This window comes from Chiroxiphia lanceolata, chromosome 5 (assembly GCF_009829145.1).
Source record: "Chiroxiphia lanceolata isolate bChiLan1 chromosome 5, bChiLan1.pri, whole genome shotgun sequence".
NCBI classification, from domain to species: domain Eukaryota; kingdom Metazoa; phylum Chordata; class Aves; order Passeriformes; family Pipridae; genus Chiroxiphia; species Chiroxiphia lanceolata.
The window spans coordinates 61,567,997-61,589,336 of NC_045641.1; the positions used below are offsets into that span (position 1 = coordinate 61,567,997).

Consider the following 21,340-nt stretch of genomic DNA (forward strand, 5'->3'; position numbering starts at 1 on the left):
TTCTGGTAAATACATAACTGGTATTTTCCGCCCTCCTCTTTTTATGCAACTTTCCTTCAGCTCCCAAAAAGTCATTTGCAGGTACCAGCTGATGCTGGCCCATGGCCTTACCCACCACCTTCTAAGCAAAATGATTCACACCGTCTCCAGAAAAAAGCACCACCTGTGACTTACAGTGAAATTTAGGTCTGTAAAGCCAAATACAGAATACAAATGAAGTCTGTCTGTATCTATTTCTAAGTGTCAGACACTTCCACTAGCTCCTGAAGACCACTATGAGGACATCTTCATGGCATTTCTGTCTCAGTGGTAGCAAGGATATGCAAAATTAAAAACCCATATTGAGCTCTGATTTTGCAGTACAATGAAAAAATCATTTAATAATCAGAAGAGCATGTAATTGTTTTAACAGGTTTACACAAGGCTATTAAAATATCCATTTCTTAGCATGACTACAAAGTTAAATTTAGAATCAAAAATTTTTACTCCTTCAAAAAAATCTGGAAACTTGTTAATTCAAAGGCTCTTTTTTTTAAGGAAACAAATTGTTCTAATACAAGGGAATTTCCAGCATTATCAATATAAAATCAATATATTTTAAAACATTTGTATTACTGATAAGACCATAAACTATAATGGTGATTATTTAATGAAGTAATACACTATGTAACTGTCATTTCTCATTGTGGCAATAAGCCCAGACTGTTTCCTTATGTATAATGTTTCTTCATTTTCTACTAAATACTGTCAGGCCATTCTGACATCATTCCTGATAGGTCCCTGATGATGACATCAGACCATAATAAGTATTTTTTGTCATTGTTAATATTCCAATGCTGGAAGTACCTGATTGTTTTCTTAACTGTGTTGCATTTAATTTTAAACAAGTAGGAAAACATTTGAACTGGTTTAACTATGTTGACGTGCACACACTTTTCTGTCCTCCCATGAGAACTTTCTTTAGTGTGAGAAACCCATTCCAACACTTGGGATGTAAACTATTAGATAGAATTGCTTTAAGGAGAGAGACTTACATTTGAGACAAAAAAAAAAGCTGGACTCTTCTTATTTATTTAGCCTACAAAGTAAATCATTCAGTCTTCTCTACTGAATGAGCCAATATTGAATATGTGAAGCAGTAAGAGATGAGATTTACAGAACTGTGCTTTGAAACCATGTACCTGCTGCTATTCCCTTGCAAAGTTTGCTCTAGTTTGGAAAGGTGATGTTTCCACCCCTTCAGAACAGCAAAAGCATTACAGGAGGGGGCCAGTATACCATGACACACACAGAGTTTTGAAAGTTTAACCCAGTTTTCTGGATTTGTCGATGGGCTCCTGCTGAGGTCAGCGAAGACGTAGAGGAGGAGAGCTTTTCCATCCAACTGCACTCCTCAGATCCTGCAGGGAAGATAAGAAGTGCCAGTAAGGTCAGAGCAGGCTCCTCTGTGCTGTGTAGCCAGAGAGGAGCAGTCACAGCACACTGAGTCACTCGACACCATGACCACCCCTACACATATGGGCTGCTGCTCTTCAGCGCTTGCACCCTTCTGGATCCCAAGCAAGCAGTGTTTTTATAGAGGCTTTTGACCTTTGCATCCTTCCTCATCATATCAGGTGTCTGTTGAGCTTTCCTGTTGGCTGTTGCCCCAGTATATTGCATTTAAACTGTGTTCACATGTTGCAGGCCATGTTAGCAAAGAGCTGTGACCTTTACTTCTTGACCTAAAGTTCTTTTGATCTAAGAACGTGTCATTCCCTCACTGACCTGACATGGGAACCCAGGTATTTGGTTGGACTCTTATTAACAAGACTGTTGAAAATGAGCACTGGATTCTTAAAAGAGTCCCTGCCAAACCACACTGGCTGTTGAGAAGGGCTCTTTTACCCTGGCCTAACCAGCACGTTCCTTTTCTTCTGCTAATAGCGCTGCCATCTCTGGATACCTCCCAGAATGCATTTTCTTTCCCAAGTTTAGCTCCCATCCACAACTGCAATTTGTATCTAGCATGAAGTCTGCAGCCTTCCAAAAACCCCTTGCTGCTGATAAATCCCAGCAACTGAGATGTTTGGTGGTCTTGCTTTAAAGGAGAAATCCTGCTTCTCTGAGGGAATTTTTTCAGTGGCCCCAGATTCTTGTGGGACAGCAACATGCCTCTAGACAGGCTTTGTTAATTTGTGCATCTTTGCCTTCTCCACCTTACAGTGATATTTTCTGAAATTGAGAGCCTTCCCAGGGGCTGGCAGTGGTGGGAGCTCACCCCTTTCTTACCTGACTCTGTGCCCCATGACTTAATAAGGTCGAAAATTCCTGTTAGGGTAGAGGCCAGTCTTCTGTACCCCAAAGGCTGTGATGAAGATGTTGAGGATGACTGTGATGAAGATGAGAGCTGTGGCAGCGTTGTTGAGAATATTCAGGCGGGGTTGCTTTGCAATGTCATTCAGGTTCAAACGAGCTGTGCGATACAGTGCAAAAAGAGAGGGAGGTTTGCAGATTGACTCCAAGTCCCCCAGCCCCTGCAAGCTTTCCCTGCCTGGTGAATGTCCATGGTGCCCCTGGGCACTGAGGCCACAGAGTGGGGGGAATAGTCCCAGGAATTTAACAGGAGCCACAACTTGCTCTAAGATGATGTAGAAGAATGGAGCAGAGAAAAACACTTTTTTTTTTTTAATGTCATGTATTTGTTTTGCCGTGGAGGTGCCGTGGCCCTGCAGTGGGTCAACCATAAATAGCCAGGTTACTGCTGCACACAAGCCAGACGTGTGCCATGCCCCCTGTACTGCATGGCCATGGGACATGGCGAGGGAAGGCTGTGTGACATGAGAGACAAGGTCAGCAATGTTGTACTTGGGTTGGGAGGCCGGTTCCTCTTTGACACCCAGATCTCATATATGTGATCTGACACAGCTATCAACCCCCTCCTCACCCACAGACCAGAAGGTATCTGGGTACATAAATGGGATCATCCCTAGCTGATGGACACTGACGTGTTCAGACAACAGGAATTCAGGTTTACAGGGGCTGTCTGGCCAATAAGCCATGTAAGCAGCATCCTTGTAGCTCCCTGCTCTCAGCTGTTGTCCCCTGTCCCCTTTCTCCTCACAGCTGGCTCCATCCACCACAGCTGCCACCAGGAAAGGCTGTGGCATGTGGGGCAGGGGAAGGAACACATCACAGGATTTCCCGTAGCCTTCAATCCTCTGTCCCACATAAAAGCCCACATAGGATATACAGGAAAACGCAGTGTTCTGCAGGCTTTTAATACTGAGTAGTGTTGGAGATGGAAATATAGCAACTCCTGTATCAGATGGAGCACTGGGGGAGCCTGTCTGAAATGCTGATGTTAATATACTGTCTGTAGGGCACTAGGAGAACTGTGGAATTGGTTAAAGTGGGGTTAATATAGGAAATACCTCTGCCTAAATTGTTCTGTTAAGTCATAGCTCAAGTGAACCTAAAAGCTCAAGGCTAAAATGTAGTGTCTGCAGGAGCTACATGAAAGAGCATATAACAGCAAGGGCAGCAAATGGCCCACCTTGGCCAAAACCCAGGTCTTTCACTGTGACAGAGGGTCAGCAGTGAGAAAGTGAAGGAAGAGTTGTGCTCAGAGATGTTGTGCAAGTGAAAAACAACCCACTCACCACTTCGAAAAGCGGTGACACAGACCTCCCTACCACCCACATCAAGCTGCCTTCAACCCTTCTGCAGCTCTGGTTGGAGCCAGAAGGGAATGATTTGGGAGAAGAGGCTTCTCCCTTCCACCCCCACACCAGCCAAGCCATGGGGTTCTCTGCCCCTGCAGCACCCTGCGAGGGTGCACAGCCTTCAGTGGCCACCTTACCAGTGATGATGAGGAGAATCCCGATCATCACCTGGAAGAAGAGGGAGATGCTGATGAGCACGATGAGGGTGGCGTAGTACTGGAAGGACGTCCCTTGCTCCAGCACGGCTTTGAGCTGCGTGACGTTGGCCATGAACAGCGCCACGTCCAGCATGCTCTCGGCCACGCTCTTCTTCGTCGCATAGTGGTTGATGTTCATCGGCCCGTTGATCCGGAGATGAGGATTCACACCCTGGGGGCACAGGAGAAATCCCATGAACTGGTGATACTGCTAAACCAGCAGACACATCTGTGCCACACAGGGTGCTGCCTCCTCCTTGGGGTTTGTCTAGAAAGCCTGGGAAGGAGTCAAAGTTGGGTGTTTTAAACGTGTCGAGAGCACCCAGTTTCCCCTCAGAGTCACCTTGTGGTATTAATAGGGGCAAGATACTTGCAGTGATCAAGAGCTGAGCAAGGTTAAAAAAATACCGGGTATTTTTGTGGAAAACAAGCTTGTCCAGAGTTACAAAAATGTAGATTACCCAAAGCCACGGGTTTTGCAAAGAATATTAAATTCTCCTCCTTCAGGGCACAGACAAGCCTCAAACTTACAGGGGGTTAGAGAGAGATCTTCTCTTTGGGTCGGGTGTTGTGTTTAATGTCATTATCAGTGATCTGGATGAGAGGATCGAGTTTGCAGGCCACACCACACTGGGCAGGAGTGTTGCTCTGCTGGAGGATATGAAGGCTCTGTAGAGGGATCTGGACAGGCTGGATCAATGAGCTGAGACCCCTTTCATGACGTTCAACAAAATGAGAGCTGGGTCTTGCACCTGTGTCACAACAACTTCATGCAACACTACACACTTGGGTAAGAGAGGCTGGAAAGCTCCCTGATGGAAAAGGGCCTGGGGCTGCTGGCTGAACATGAGCTGTCAGTGTGTCCAGGTGGCCAAAAAGGCCAATGGCATCCTGGCCTGTATCAAAAATAGTGTGGCCAGCACAACCAGAAAAGAGATCATCCCCCTGCACTGGGCACTGGGGAGGCCATATCTTGAATGCTGGGTTTAGTTTTGGGCCCCTCACTACAAGAAGAACATTGATGTGCTGGAGCGAGTCCTGAGAAGGGCAACGAAGCTGGTGAAGGTTCTAGAGAGTAAGTCCTATGAGCAGCTGAGGGAGCTGGGGGGGTTAGCCTGGAGAAAAGGAGGCTCAGGGAAGACCTCTTCACTCTCTACAACTCCCTGAAAGGAGATTGCAGCCAAGCGGGGGCCAGTCTCTTCTCTCAAGACAAGTTGTCCTATTGACAAGCAATAGGTCAAGAAGAAATGGCCTCAAGTTGCACCAGGAGAGGTTTAGATTGGATATTAGGAAAAGATTTCTTTAACAAAAGGCTTGTCAGGCACTGGAACAGACTGCCCAGGGAAGTGGTTGGGTCACCATGCCTGGAGGTATTTAAAAGACATGTAGATGTGGCACTTGGGGACATGGTTTACTGGTGGTCTTGGCAGTACTAGGTTAATGGCTGGACTTGATGATCTTAAAGATCATTTCCAGCCTAAGGAGTTCTATGATTCTCTGAACATTTTTTGCTGGCTTCTGTCTTAGACAAGGTGCTAGAGCAGATGGGATGATCCACTTTCTTGTTTTTGAAACCAAGGGCAGTATTTCTTCAGAGCATCAGGCACCGAAATGCAACAAGACAAGGGGTGGGATCCATCACACCTGACTTTAACTAATCATTCAGACACATTTTTTTGTCAGGGGAAAGAAACAGCTGTTTGTAAGAGCCAAATCACCTGGTTGCCTTTAATCTAATTGTAAGATGTAGGTAATTTGGCTGAGCCATCCACCTTTTCTCTGTGTTTCTCTTAGTGAGTTCACCTGTTAGCTGTCTTGACCCAAGTGATGAAAAAAAACAAAAAGTCAGAAAAGTGGATGATAATTTTCAATTCATCATCATAGGCTGGTAATAAACCGCCAGCAAAGGCAACAGTTACAGAAGATTTGGATCTATCTGCAGTAAGCTATGCTCTTCTTACCTTAAAAAGAAAAACACCCCAACACTTAGATATGCCAGACAGACTTTGGTTCTGGGTAATCAGCCTCCTGTCAGCTGCAGTAAAGACCAACAGCCTTGCCCTCAGCACTGTCTGATGGGAACCCTTTAAAACCAGAGGTAAAGGCTAGGCTGGGCCTGAGGGAGCCTTCTTTTGCTCAAAGTGGTGAGAGAGATTTCCTGAGGTGCATACTGGAAATGCCTACATCAAATGGTAAGTGCTTTTTTTCATCTCTTTGTATTAGGTAAAGTAGAAAATGTAGTCTTTCCTCCATGCTCTAGGCAGGACACTAGGGAAGTGTCACAACTAGTGCTTTATGCTGTGGTCTTGGGTCTCTGTGCATCCCTGTGCCAGAGTGCCTTTCTCTGTGCCAGGAGAGTGTGAGCAAAACCAGTGATCCTGGGAGAGCACTGTATATGGTCGTGTGTCCAATGCTGAAGTTGGAGTTCAATTTTGAAAGGGAGTTGTGGCCCCGTTCTAGTGGTCACCTTCATGTGACAAAGCCACATACAAAAAAGTGAGCAGGAAAGACTGTGTCTGTTCTGACCTATTGGTGAGCTGTGATCCCTGAGAAGTGGCTAGCTAGGGGTAGGAAAGGGCTTTGGGTGATCTTCTTTTTTTTTTTTTTTTTTTAATATGACAGCTTAAAACATAATTCTTGCAGTTTCTGACAGTGATATTACTGTGGTTAAGTGGTTCTTTTGCAAAGCTTGTATTTCTTGCTGTGGAAGATAGAAGTTAAAAGATACTGTAAGCAGGCAAAGAAATCCAAGGCAGTGTGTAGGTGTTCAAGACTTAAACATTACAGTGTGGTGTCAGGGGTAGCATAGAGGAAACTTGCATCTTGAGGAAAGGAGGCCAGCAAAAGGCCAGATCCTGTGAACACATTTTAAAAATATTTGCTGAGGTACTACTCCCTCTCAGTTGGCCTAAAAGCACACAATCCTGTTGAAACAGAGAGGAACTAATACGAAATGGTGCAAGGTTTGTGATTTGATCCCTCTCATGTGCTGTTTTCCTTATTCCTGAGGAATCAACCCTGTTCCTTGCAGCATCACAAGGCTGAGCATTGATAATTTATCTCTGTGTAATGATGAGTTAAGGGTGCGAGAACAAGGACGCTGTACAAACAGGACAGAGCTTTTGTTAAATGAGTGACTGGTACAAGGAGGCTGAGACATCTGTTTCTAGTTGCTTACGTGGAGAAAAATAAAGCAAGTCAGGAGCTTGTTGAATGAAAACACGTCCTCCTTTTGAGCTGCCCCCATGCTCCTTTACCTGGAGTGTGGAATGGGACAGAGTTGCAATGTACTGAGCTCTGTGACCCAGATGATCAGGCAATGAAAAAAGAGAGCTTTCCTGTGGGCTTCTCTTGCATGGACAAGCGTGACAGCATGTTCCTGTTTGGGACATGAAAACACAGGCAGGTACTGCTCTCCTATGTGGAGTAACTGGAACTGGGAAACCTTTGCAATGGAAAAGGTGTGACTCCAGATTCAAAGCTCTCTCAGTCCAGACAGATCCAGAAAGAGTGCCAAAAGGACAAAGGCTGATGAAAGCTGGACACTAAACTTGAGTAGCTTAAGATTTGTGATGGGTGGCCCCCCAGCACCCCCCTGGCTACAACCTCCTTTTGGGTAGTTGTAGAGAGTGATGAGGTCTCCCCTGAGCCTCCTTTTCTCCAGGCTGAACAACCCCAGCTCCCTCAGCTGCTCCTCATAGGACCTGTGCTCTAGTTCTTTCACCAGCTTCATTGCCTTTCTGTTAACACACTCCAGCACGACACACTTAAGATGCAAGGAAAAGTTAGAGAAATCCAGGTGTTTTATGGCTTTGGCCCTCAGTGTTCTGTCTAGTCCAGCAGCTAGAAATGGAAGCCTGACATCTCAAATAAGGAGAGGCTTAAACAAACCAGGAGCCTTCAGAGACCTGGCATTTGGATTAATGCAGGGGGATGGATTTGCTTGGGATGCCTGTGCCGTAGCTGTCACCAGTGAACTACTGTGTCTGTGGGGTTTGAATGTGTGGTTGTGACCTTTTTTTTAGCTGTCAGAATGCTTGCATAGCTTTCTGAAGACCACTTCTGCTTTTGCTTTGTTTAAAAGTTCGGTCCTGTAAACTGCTGCAGCTCAGGAGCTGATTCACAAGCAACTTGGGTTTCCCTGTAGCAGGATTGGCCAGACAGCTGTGGGAGGTTGTGTGGGATCACTGAGGAGACTATGATTCCCTTTTGGCAAGCAGAACCCTAAGTCAAGTCACGGGACATACCTGAAGGCTCATCAAAGTGATTTATGTCATCAGGCTAGAGCTGGTGTCTTTCTAGTCGCTTTGGAAGTGTTCCCCTTGAGAAAGTGGAGATCACTGCCTTTTCTCTATAATGTGTCAAAGAAAGGAAACCTGGATCTGGTAGTCAGACACCAAGTTCATCTTGAAAGCGTTGTTGCAGAGCCAGCATGTCTGCTGGAAAAGAGCACCTACCAGTAAGCAGCACTTTCCCAAGATGGGGATCTGTCACTATTGCCCACTCTTTAAGAGTAGGGAAACTGGGACTTGAAAAATTCCATCCCAGTCATGCAACAGTGCTGGATGAACTGGTGCTGGGGCTGATCTCCTGTGCCCCATTTCTGGATGTTTTGGCTTTCCATGTGAAACAACCTCTTTCCCTGCAAAGACTCTGCTGGCTTCAGTCTGACCTCAGGCAAATCCCCTTTCCATTTGCTTTTGTGTAAACGTGGCGCAGCAATACAGATCCCTAAAGAGACTGAGTGAGGCACCCGTCTACGTTTTATAAGTCAGAGGCTTAATTCTTACTCAAAGCATGCACAAACACAAATATTCCAATTTCACTTCTATTGTTATTTTTGATTTTTGGAGGAATTCTTGGACAAAGCAGCATGAATATCACTACGAGTGTGGGATTTATTTTTTTTTTTTTAATTCTTTTTTGAACTTGATCTCTCTTTTTGCTGTAGGGAGCTGGCAGGTTTCAGGGCCTGTGAAACCTGGTTCTGGCACCAGAGGGCATGCTGAGCTCCACAGCTCACTGAAACTACCTGAAAAATTTCCACTAAAATTTGTTTTCGGGAGAAATTCTTTGGGGTTTATTATGCATTTATTCTTACAAGAAATAGCTACCTTTCTTCTGTAAACTTTTGGAGGAGGTTCATCTAAATATTTCTTTTAAAGCTGGCAGATTTTGGGCCGAGGGGAGCACAGAGCTTTCTTAAACTTTCTTGGACAATTTCTACAGAACCTGCAGTTTTGCTGGTTGTGTTTTTCAGGGCAGAAAAAAAAAAAAAAAAGGAAAAAAAAACAAATCAGAGAGCAGATTTAATTGCCAATCTGTGTGTACTTTGTGGGTTTTGTGACCCTATCCCCAGGGGAGAACAGCCTGAAAGAGACAGTGGGACAGCATGGGGCTCACAAGTATGAGAATGATAATCCTCTTCGTAGGAGCACTCTGTCAGAGGGGGATGTCTGAGTAGAAGCTGTATTACTGGCCATTTGTTCCAAGGGGAATGCTGGAGAATGCCAAAGAAAACAGAGACATGGATGTAGGCTGTGCACTCGGAGGGGTGAGTGTGGGGACTCCCGCCACGGGGATCCCGCCTGATAAACAGCCAACTGCTCACAGGGAGCACACACAGCACCAGGGAAAACCCGGGAGGTGTTTCCACAGTGTTGGCCACTCATCAGCTTTAGAAATACTTTGTAAACATCAGTTGATGAAGGTTAAAGCACGTTGAATGTCGTCATCACCTTGCAAGGTAGGAGAGAAGCACAGTCACCTTTCTGTGGGCCGCAAGTAGAGAGGTTAAAGACCCAGCTCTCCATCAGTGTGTCTGCTTTTAAGGGCACAGTTATTAGTTATTCTTCTTTACCAGGGAAGCTGACTCCCTGCAGCACCTGACCACTTCACTTGGGATGAAGGGAGCGAATTTAACTATTTTTGGCCTTTGTCCCTGGGCACAGAGAGCGGCAGCACCGGGAAGAGCAGCGATGGCCAGATGCCTGCTCACCCACAGGGTTGGAATTCCCTTACAGAGCTGTATGTGCCAGCCTGCAGGCAGGGAAGCAGGTCCATGCACAGCCACACGTGTGCAAGAGAAGGGATACACAGGGAGCACTTAGGTCAATACCAGCTATATTGTAAACTTTGTGAGGCAAAGGCTATTTTTCTCCATTTTGGCACAACAGCAAGTATCTTGGCTGCGTTCCACGAACAGAAGTAATAGTAAACCTCGTCATGGATACTGCAGGCAAAAGGAAAACTGAGTGTTCAGGGTCAGGCCCCCTCTTCAGCCTCTGTGGAGGCTATTGACTAGTCCAGTTGTGCTTAGGGTTTTTTCCTTTTAATATAGCCATCTGTTCTGCTCACTAGGGGTCCTGTTTGGAGCCAAATGGTTGTGTTGCCTTCAATTCATTGCCTTCATATTGCATAAATTCCAGAAAATACATCAGGGGTGCTTTTCTAGTATCTTTCCATGTACCAGGCTGGTCCTGATGGAGATCTGTCTCTGAGGTGTTCCCATACTTCTGTGACAGGTCACTGCTGAGTTTAATGGAGAGCTAATTGACACTAACTCTTTGGATGAAAGCTCTCCAACCAAAATGTGACTTCCAGGAGCTGAGGGGCAGTGCCTTTTCCAAAGTGGGAGCCTAGGCAAATGGCAGGCACAGATCCTGTGTGCTTGACGAGCGCTGTTTGTGTTCTCTGGTCTACCAAACTCCCTCTCTCCATTTGCTTTGTCTGCCTCCTGCGTCTCACCTCATAGCTGCAAGAAAACGTGGTGAAGTCCCTCTGGCAGAGGTGTCACCATAGTGCAGCATTTAAGCTCATCCTTGAGCCAAGGGGTGCCAAAGTAGGACACTACAGCTGCTCAAGGATGAATGTGTGGTTGGGTGAGAGTGCCAGCAGAGCCTCTCCAATTTATCCAGCTGAAAGGCTGGCATCATATTCTCCCTACAGCTCCTGAAATGAGGCCACACGAGAGCAGGAGGCTAACAGCAAAACCTAACACCACGTGGAGCTGAGGGGATGGAAGTGGGTAGGGAAGCCAGGCAGTCCCCTGGCTGTGGCTGGCAGGGGGAGCAGGGGTGAGTCACGAGGTAGCAGAGCCCCATGAGAGCTGGGGCACCTCTCCTTGCCCTTGCCCTCCAGCTGACACAGCAGTCGGCTCTGCTTCCCGGCTGGCTGCGGCACTCGCAGCCTGCAGAGACCTGCTTGTCGCATCGAGTGTGCATGCTCTGCTCTTTATTTCTCCCTTTCCATGCTGCTTCTCATCTCTTATTCATCCTGCAGACTCTCTGCCCCCGTCTGCATCTTCTGTTCAGCTTCTCCTTTCTCTTTTCATCTTCTTCTATTCTCTCCTTCTCCATTCTTTTCTCACCCTGTGCCTTTCACCTTGTCTGTCTTTCACACTTCTTTCTGCTATCGAGCTCTTCTCCTACTTCATGCACCTCCTTCCCTGGGTTGCTGTCTCCTTTTTCTCCCCTGCTCTTTTCCCCCTTTAGCACTCTGCTGTCTGGCGAGTTTCTTGAATCTGTTCACTCTCATACGCCACTCAAGGCTTCCTATGCTACAGGGCAACATAAATTATGTATCGCTCAAATAACTGTCTTACCAAATCTATATTAAACTCCCTCGTTAAGTGTATTTATGATACTGAATTGAAGGGATCCAGGAATCAACTGGCAGGCTGCAGGGCTGAGCTGGAATAGAAGATGATTTTTCTTTTCCAGGTAGTTGGGATGAGGACAAGGTGGGAAAGGCAGTGACAGTGGTGGAGGAGCCTCCATCTGTAGCTCAGAAGCAGTTAGTGGGTTTGGGGCTCAAGAGCTGCTTGGCACCAGCAACTACAAGGTGCTGATGCATGATCTCTGATTGTTGAACAGAAGCAATTGGGTGTGTATTTGTGGTGGTGGGGGGACAGCTCTTTGAATATATGGAACTGGGAGTGCACTCAAAAGGATTAGTGGGAACAATTATTTCCAAAGTCAGGCTATAGAAGCTGGAGCCTATTCAAGTCACTAGTGTTTAGTGCCCAGAGCAGTTTTATCCCAGTGTTTTGGGGGAGGGAAGAAAAAAAGGGGGAGGAAGGGAATCAGAGGAAGACTAAAAACAGCTTTACAAGAAAAAATTCAAAGTAGGTTAGCAGAGAAAATGAGTTTATAAAAAATGGAAGAGCAGCCGGGAGGCACAACAGTAACTACTGCATTGTGCTTACAAAGCTAAACACGTTAAGATGAATAAATCCCCAAGCTGGATGGCTTATGGCCCAAAATATTAAGAAAAGCTGGGCTTGATCGCAGGCTGCTGCCAGATCCAAAGAGCAAATGTGTTCATATAAATCATTTTAATACAAAACATTCATAAAGCAAGGTCCTAAAATTGAACTTCTACCAAGTCTAAGGGTGTTTGTGTCCAATGCTGAGGGGTCAGGTTGATTTCTAAAACTGAGGGAACATGGTAACAGCTGTACTGGATCAGACCAAAGGTCCAATTCCCCTCTGACTGTGGTTTGTAGCAGATGTTTGGAGGAGGGGGGGAGAGAGAAGTCTTAGAATGGGGCAAGCATATAGCAATGGTCCCTTGTGTCCTGTAAACCGGTGACCTGTAACTCTGTATTCAAAACTGACCCAGCCCTGGCCTGATGTTGCTTTTCATATGAGGAAGTCCAAGGTTAATTTGTCATTTGCTGTGTGGCTCAGGGCATCCTACTTGCTCTCCCTGGATTATAGTTTTCCCCATCTGTAAATTAATAAGAATGTTCATATGGGTGATGTGTAGGGAGAGAGGGCCAAAATCTACTGCAGAAGTGCAATATGTGCCTGTGTTGTGTACAGAATACACATGGACCGAATTCATCATGCAGGTAAAGTCACTGAAGCTGATGAAACTAGGTAGGGTTGGGTTTGTTTTTCTTCCCAGGATGGTTTACATCTCGCAGTATTTCCCAGGTAAACCTCTCTCCAAGGCACTGGAGTTCAGGTTCATCTGCAGATTTGGGCATTTATGTGCCCCTGGCCACCCTCAGAGCGCTCGGGGCTCTCCATGGAAAAAAAGCTGTGGGAATCCAAGTGGAAAAAAGGAAGAACATGACCAAGGGTTTCAACAGAGGCAGAGCTGATGACATTGCATCCATAAACAGTGGAACTCAGGGGTTTTGGTCTCTCCCACACTCAAGCACATGCCACGCATATGCACTGGATTAAGTTTCAATCCTTCTTCGAGAGACAAAGCACTGAGCAGTTTGGGCCTGCATTGCTTCAGCATGAAGCAAGACTGAATCAAGAAGATACTCAAAAAAAATTCCTGCTAGGGAATGCAGCTGGTTTTCACCTGTATCCCAGGGACCATTGGGGATGTCTCCTTAGGCATTCTCCAAAGGTAATGAAGAAGAGTGAGCTCAGCTGTGCAAGACAGCTCTTGAACACATAAGTGATTGGCAGACCTTCTTAGACCTATCTGGTGGGAACCATTTACAAGTTCAGAGCTATAAAGCAATGGAATACACTCAGGGAAATGCCTTAGAGGCTTAGAGGTCCCTTCTGAGCAGCTGAGATTGAGCTTTTGCCCCTCTGAACCCTGTAAGCAGGTAAGGTGTTGAGCACAATGGCTCTTTACTCCTCTCATCTTTCAGGAAAAGTTGTCACTGTAGTTCAAGTCAAGAAGGAGTTACCTCAATTGCAGAGGCAAGGGGGATGTCCCATAAGGAGGGGATGCTTCTATTTTCAGATTCAAGTGACACTCAGGCACCTCATCACATCATGGGCACCCTGTTATGACAGGCATGAACTTGCTTAGGAGCACACAGGCAGCTGCAACAGAAGTAAGCCAGAATCTGATCTAGTTTTCTGATAGATGCAGCATTACCTCCCTTCCTTCAAACTGCACCTTGCTGAGTCCTTGCTCACTGTCGGAATCAAGTAATTCCACGCTTTGGCTCTTCCTTTCCCATTTTCCTCTTTCATTGGCACATCTAATGTCTTTTATCTGGGGGACACAGACAGTGTTTTGGGGGTGATATTGCCCAGGAAATGTTCAGGCTTCTCTGCAGTCTCGCTGCTGTTAGCTAAAGCTATGTGAATCTGAACCAACAGGAAAATCCAGATGGGGTCAGGGTGAGTTTTGTGCCAGAACTTGTTTTTTTGGCCATATGTGACAGAAACTCAAATTAGACGAAACCTTGAGATGGAATTGCCTCACATCAAAAGGCACACACAAATAAAGAAAAAAGTGTCTAGTTTGTGAAACTGGAGATATGAGAACAGTCTGTTAAGCTAAAAAAAAAAAAGGGGGGAGTTTTTAATTAGAGAAATGGTTGGGTGAGATATTAACTTAAAAAAATAAATAAATGTCTGTTCACAGCGAGTCTATTCCTTCCATCTTGGTGTCCCTCTCAGCAACTTCCATGGACTACCTTCTATGTATAAACCTGCTGGTCTCCCTAAAGTCCCCGAAAGAGCCTTCTCCCTGATGCTTGCTGAGTTACTCACCCTCTTTCCCCTGCATTGCCCCGTGGTGTGGGCTCTGGGACTCTTCTCTCTTCTAGCACCTTCTGATGGCCAAGGAAACAAGAGCTGGCAGAGAACAAATGGGCAACCATCCTCCTACACCACCTTGATGTGGGGAAGTGTGTCCCAGCCATGCCCTTCTTACTGGAGTGTGCAAATTGCAGTCTCTATACAGTAAACTGGCAGCATCCAAGCTGAGCGGTTGTGCCATTTGCTTGTTTGCTGAATTTTATTCTTCAAGAAACTAGCCCTGGGTGAGACCCATCTGCCCCCACCCAGGCTCACATACCAGCCCACATGGGAAGTCCCATTGTGAAAGGCAGCAGCATTGGACTCTGTGGGGTATTCCCATGTCCCATGTGAGTCCCTGGAGGTGGCTGCTTCAGAAGGCTGACCCTGACAGTGGGAGAGAGTGAATGAGTTGGGGACAGCAAAAAGATGGCGAGGAGCTGTTCTTTGATTTTATTTTTTTTTTTCCCCCCTTGGTGCTGATTTTTCCAAGCCCACCCTGGCCCAGTGAGATCTCCTTGTCACACAGGGGGTCCAAGGTCTGAAATTAAGCCCCTGCAGAGGCTTAGCGGGACCTGGCATTCCCAAGCAAGGTTTTTGTTATCACTAGAAACAACTCGGGCCCAGGGACACAGTTAACTGGGTCACCAAGGGAACCCTTCTTACATTTAGAATGAAGGAAGGATCCAACACAACGTGCACCCAAAACCTCGGGTACGGGAGGAAAACCTGAAAGCAGTGGATCTAGTGTTGTGTTGCTTTATATGAGTTTAACAACTTGAGGGATCTGAGTTGGGAAACTTTGACTCTATTTTTTCTATTAATAATTTAATTGAAAGCTGGGCCAAGGCCCTGCCTTAGGATACAGTACAGTAAAGCTCAGGGAGGAGGTTTAAGGTGGTTATAGAAGAATGGAAGGTTTTCCTTAGTAATTAAAAATATTAAGTTTGGCTTCCCCTTGTCTTCCTGGAGGAATTTCAAGGGTGGGGTCATTCTGTTGTTTGCATTTATAGCTTGCTATGTTGACAGAAGAATTCATCGGATGAGATTGTTTTCCTTTTTCTTCCTATCCTTCAGTGCAGCTTGATGGTGCTGCAAGAGCTAGTCACGCCAAGTTCAGGGTTATAAAATGGGTTATAAAAATGGTCATTGGTATATCGATATGTTAAACATAAATTGTGAATTGCTGTTGGGCAGAGATCAGAAATGAAACAGCTGGTGGACAGTAATATCTCCCACTTCTGAAAAATGGTACTGGGGCTTCCCTGTCCAACTTCCACTGAGTTCAGTGGAAGTTAAACAATGGAAACACTTATCTTTGGCCATCACCACTTAAAGTTCACAACATTAAATTAAATTATACTCTAAAACTGTGGCCCTGAACACATCACCATTAAGATACTTTATAAGATCAAAGTGACAGATCTGAAGAGCCTGGAACAGAATTTTTTCATAATAGTAGGTAATTGGCCTGTTCCTGCTGGCAAACTGGATTAAGTAGTTAATGGTAAACTGAAATCATCAGTCACTGGCACAACAGGGTAACTGTGTGAGAAAATCAGCAAGTTGCATTTTGTCTAGGGGATGCTGGTGTGAATAAGGTGAAATCATATGTTTCAGGAGAAGTCGAATTTGGAGGATGAGGCATATAGGAATTCAGCAGGAGAGGAAAGGACCTCTGCTGGGTTTGCTTTTTACTTTGTGTTGGCCTCTGAGACCGAGTGGTGAGCGGATGCAGTGGGAGTGCTGTTGCCCCCTGCCCTCCGTGTTAGGGAGCTTCAGAGTTTTGTCTCCCCCTGGTGTCTGCTCCAGCTGCTGCCACCTTCCTGTCCTGCAGGGTTCAGGAGCTCAGCTCTGGAATCTCGAGTCCCCTGTTGCAGCGCCCAGTTGTAAAGTCCATATCAGGACATCTTCCTAAACTCTAGGATCTGCTCTCTGGATTTACAGGGGGATGGGGACAGGAGGAATGGCCAAATCGGATGAGATAATCTGCAGGTGGTTCTCAGTCATAAAGGCAAATCATTAAGACACTTACAAGACTTTTTGCAGTGTAATTGTTTCTCCTATGCCTCTGCTGATACACTGGCAATTTTTCTTCCAGTGGATTATAAATTTAGATGTAACTATGAGTAAAAGGGGTTATATACACTTTCTAGATAGTCCTGGGTTAGGAGGTATTGCAAAAGCGCATTGAATAACTTGGAAACTTCTCTGACCAGCTACACAGCAGGGATTGAAGTCTAAGGGCAAAGAGTTCAGAAAGCACAGTTCTTTGGTCTTCAAAGATGCTGATGTAACTCATTCAAGAAGAGTGTTGCAAGAATCCATTCAGTAAAAGAAATATGCAGTAACTGTAGAGCTCTCTCTTCCTCCATTTCCTCCTACTAATCATCTGGTTTAGAGTTAGTTTTATGCTTTTATGTTGTGTTGAAATAACACACGTGACCCTGAACTGAGTTGTGACTGGAAGATAACAGTGAGAAGTGCTTGCAACAAAGCTTGGGAGGGAAGCTCTGTAAAAAGGACTACTTCAGAAGTTGGTCGTGCATGTAAAACTGGTCCTTATTAAATCTGATATATTTTTTTAATGGTTGTTGTAGCCCTAGATTGTGTTCTTTTGAGTAGTGGCTACAAACCGCGTGACACACATTCTTCCCATAAAATTTCAGTTAAAACTGTCTCTCCTGCTTTAACACTACATGCCCTGAATGTCAGTACTAGCCTCCTGAAGTCTTAAATTTCTCTTCCCTGCGCTGCAAGGAGGGCAGCACAGTAGAGCTTGGAGAAGTATTATGTTTTGGGCTCAGTTTCTCGTACAGCTGTTGCTGCGGCTGTTCAGTTTTTTGTAAAAGGAACACTAAAGATCAGATTAAAGTGTGTTTAAAAGTAGAATTGGCTTTAACCTAAATTCTGTGCAACCTCACTTGCTGATAGCACACAGAATGCAAGCAAGCATAGACTTCATTCTCTTATTTCAGATTTTAAAACAGTGATTCAGAGAAATTGTGCTGTGAAAGGAGTCTTCCTGTATAGCCTTAAATGGTGAAGGTCTGCTTGTCTGAGATCTGGTGGGAGAAGGAATGTACACCATCACTTTCTACCCCAAGGCACAGATGAAAAAGCCTGGGGAACTACATCTCAAAAATAGACTGTTAAGGTGAGTCTGAGAAAGGGGCTTGATGCTTCCAAAAGTATTGAGGCCTTTCTAGGTTATTGAATGCAGATGAGTTATGAAGCATTCACGGGCTACTAAGAAAGCTTATGTGGCTGAAGTTGTGCTTCTGAGGAGGCTCTGCAGACAGCAGATGTGTGGGGAGGAAGATCAGGTGGCTGTTTTCTGGTTCCTGCCTGGCTAGTGGAGCCAAGATGTCCTGTATGGGTTTGTCTCTGATCGCAGCAGCAGGACATCAGACCTTGTGGCTGTCACCCATCCGGTTCAATATTCTGTCTCGCTCATGGAAGCAATAACTGATTTATAAATCCCCCATTTCAAAATTAATAGCGGTCTCTCCTAACCATTAAGCTAAATGTTGTTCCTTTTAATGAGCCCAACAGGGCTGGAACTTCTAGCATAACCAGTGGGAACTTCTCAGCCACAATACTTCACGTAGGCAGCTGTTCTGGGCCACAGTGCAGGAAAATACTGCCCTTTGAAAATTATACTGTCTGAGGTCTTTTTAGTCACTTGAAAGGAGGTGGGTGGAAATAAACCCCAAGCTTCATTATGCTGATATATCTAAAGTGTCACAGGAAGTGTTTTGCATCAGGGGAGCCAAAGCAACATTTAAGCAAATGGCTCTGGAATGGCCTTTTGCCTGGAACTGGCTTCAGCCAGGGACCTGTTTGCCGTGTACCTGACTCGAAGGCCAGCTGTGTTCCTACTGAAAGCTGTGGGGAAGAAAGCTTCCACTGACCCCTAGGGAGCAGGCAGTCAGTGGGCAGCCCCGGGGTGTGGGTGTCTGGCCAGAGGTGCTGATTGATAACTCCTATTGGCTTTGGGTTTGGCATGCTTTCAGCATTTGTGTGGATTTGAGAGGCAATCTTCTCTAGTGTAATTAATTAATTAATTAAGATGAATTTAATTAGGCTGCAAAAATAAATTAAGAGATTTGGAGCCCAGTTCAGCTGAAGCTGTGCTTGCTTTGACAACCAAAACAATACCTTTGAATCAGTTTCCTGTGAGCTAATCTCGGTCAAGGAGTTTCCCTGTTCAGTATCCTTGCTGATAACAGAATTGTCTTCTGGAGGGAGGGTGTTAAATCAGTACATGGGAGGGGAAAAAAAATCCCCCCCAAACCCTTCTGAGATTAGACAACTCTGGAACTATAAATTGGTCACTGGACACACCTGGTAGTTGTGAGCAGTTTAGTTAGTGATGTCTAAGACTATAGCAGCAACTGTGGATGTTCAAACTGAATGAAATTGCCACTGACAAGCCAAGAGAGCTCAGATGGACATTCGGATCTGTTACAGAGGTCACATCACTCAGATGTGTCATATGTTAGTGTGGAAAGTGAGATGAAACATTGAAACCATGGCCAGGAAGGAATTCAGGAATGGTCATTGTCTCTGGCTGTGCTGTCAGCTCCACTCCAGCTGCTGATATGGCACCTGCACTTTTGAATTTGTATTCTCTTATCGCTGACGCACTGGAGGGTTTGGCAGGTGATTCATGTGCACTGATTCACAATTCATCCTGGGTGAAGTCTGCAGCAAAAGCCATTATCTTTGGTGTTGTATACACGTGGGAAAAAAACAACGCAACCCATGATCAGATTCTTTCCTGGCATAAATTTTCTTTGCTGTGACCTACAGACCTCTGCCTGTGAAGTTGGAATTGAGATTTTGTTCTGTCAATTTATGCCTCATCATATCACTTATCTCTGTGTGGTTTATTCAGGTTATGGATTAACTGAGCAATCATTTGGCGACACCCTGCTCTCTACTGTTTCTAGTCCAACTTGGTACAGCTGCATGATGCCAGACTTACTGACACAGACTTACTGACTTGCTAATTGAGGGATTTCCACAGCCTGCTGTCTGCTGTTTCGCTTAACTTCCTTTTCTCTATACGTTTGGTGCTTGTGCTCATACCCTACAACAGCAAGTCATCAGTTACGACAGTTACACTCAGTTCATGATTTTTTTAGGTATCAGCAAACAGATTTTTCTGTTATACTTTTTCTTTTTTTTTCTTTTTTTTTTTTTTTTGGTGGGGTGCTTATCTAGGGCAGAAAATCCCAGCAGCTTCTCCCTTTTCAAACAGTTACTTTTGAGGGAAGAACTGTGGATTGATTCCTCAGGAGAAGGAAATGACCTGCAGTAAAGTTCCCAGAATGCCAGCACAGCTGGTGGCTTTGAAATGCCAGCAAGAGCTGTGCTGGGGCATCCTCTGTACTTTCTTACAGACACCAGAAAAAGAGCCACAGGCCTCTCTAAAGGGATAGGAAGGCCCCTATGTCAAAAGCTCTATTTCTGGAGCTTACATCCTTCAAGCAAGGAGATTGTCACACAAGTGGCATCACTTTCCTGTTCCTTGAGCTGCTGTGGGACTTATGAAGGCTTGGGACCCAGCCAGACTCCACTGGTATTAATGCAACATGTAATTGATTTTTGTGGTGAAATAAAAAGATGCATCCTACAGCCTAGTGAGTAAAGAAAGGTCTACTCACTTAACAAGGAAGGAATATGATGCACACAGACCTGGAGCACCCCAGAAATGATCAGCCACTTTCCCAAAGCCAGCTTACACTATCATTCTGCATGTTTACCTTCACTGTACAAACAAAACAGAGGTGTATTTATTGATGGGATAAACAGGTACACTTCCCTCCCAAGAAACCAGTTTGGTTAGTCAGCCTGGGTGTTGACAGGAGGTGGAAGGAAATCATTATAAGAGACTGCATCGTAGGCACGATAATTAGCCATGTGGTTGGTACCAAACAATAGAGGCTTGTGCGGAGCCCAGGGAATGTAGAGATAATTTTACCTCTCCAAACAGGAGGGTATCAAGCTGTGATTCCCTGCCTGAGAAGTAGGTCAAGAGGAAGTGCACTTTCAATTCATATTCATCTCATAATTATTTCACGTACTCAAGAACGGTATTTCTGTCAAGGGGAGGATGCCTCTGTGGCCAGTCTCGTGGAAGGGCAATCCTCCACTCAAAGCAGCAGCATGCATATTTGAGGCTTTCAGCGCCGGGGTCCATCAGCACTGCCTTCCACATGAGCTCTCATTGCACGTCTGCTCTTAGTCCTCACCTTGCCTGGCCCCACAGTCACCCCAGATGTCAGCGCCAGTCGACCCCGAGTGCACGACCCCAGCACGGGAGCGCACGGCTTTCCGTTTGCCAATGGAACTCAAGCCCAGCTGTGATGCGTTGTTGCTCCTGGTACTAAAGCAAACAGTCACCTTTCCCTGGCACGGTTGGGGAAGCCAGTGGTCCTGACAGGAACATTATATCAGGGAGTGTATGTTGAACAGGAGAGCATTAAAAAATATCTCTCTCGATTCTTAAGAGTGGAAAAGAGAATACTTTGGAACATATTTTGCTTATTTTCACGCATAAGAGAGAATGAAGTTGTAGAAAGTCTTTAGAGGTCATCTGGTCCAATCCTCTGCTCAAGACTAGGCCAGTTGTGAAGACAGCTGATGTGCCTTGGGATCATATCACTGAATGGAGTCTCTAAGACCCCTCTGAGCAACCTGCTGCAATGTTTGACCACCATCAGAGATTTATTTTTATCTTAGAGATCTCAAAGGTGTGTTTTAAAGATGAATGTCAAAGGCTAAGCAAGGATGAATCACTATTAGTCAGGACAGAGAACAAGTGTTGTATAGTCACCCACAGTACCTGTTCTTGGGTTTTTGGTATATAATAAGCAATATATATACCTTGTGAAGATATATATAGAGAGATGGAAATATAAAGATA

The 21,340-nt window shown here is 45.3% G+C and overlaps 1 protein-coding gene across 1 annotated transcript in view; it reads right to left on the reverse strand.

Moving 5' to 3' along the window:
• Window positions 1-365: 365 nt before the first annotated feature.
• Window positions 366-21,340, reverse strand: part of NINJ2 (ninjurin 2) — a 47,863-nt gene continuing 26,888 nt past the window's right edge. The window contains exons 2-4 of the mRNA XM_032688754.1: window positions 3,842-4,073; window positions 2,272-2,455; window positions 366-1,400 (exon numbers count right to left, since the gene is read on the reverse strand). Coding sequence (XP_032544645.1) covers window positions 2,292-2,455; window positions 3,842-4,073 — 396 coding nt within the window. The 3' untranslated portion in view covers window positions 366-1,400; window positions 2,272-2,291. The remainder of the gene's footprint in view (window positions 1,401-2,271; window positions 2,456-3,841; window positions 4,074-21,340) is intronic.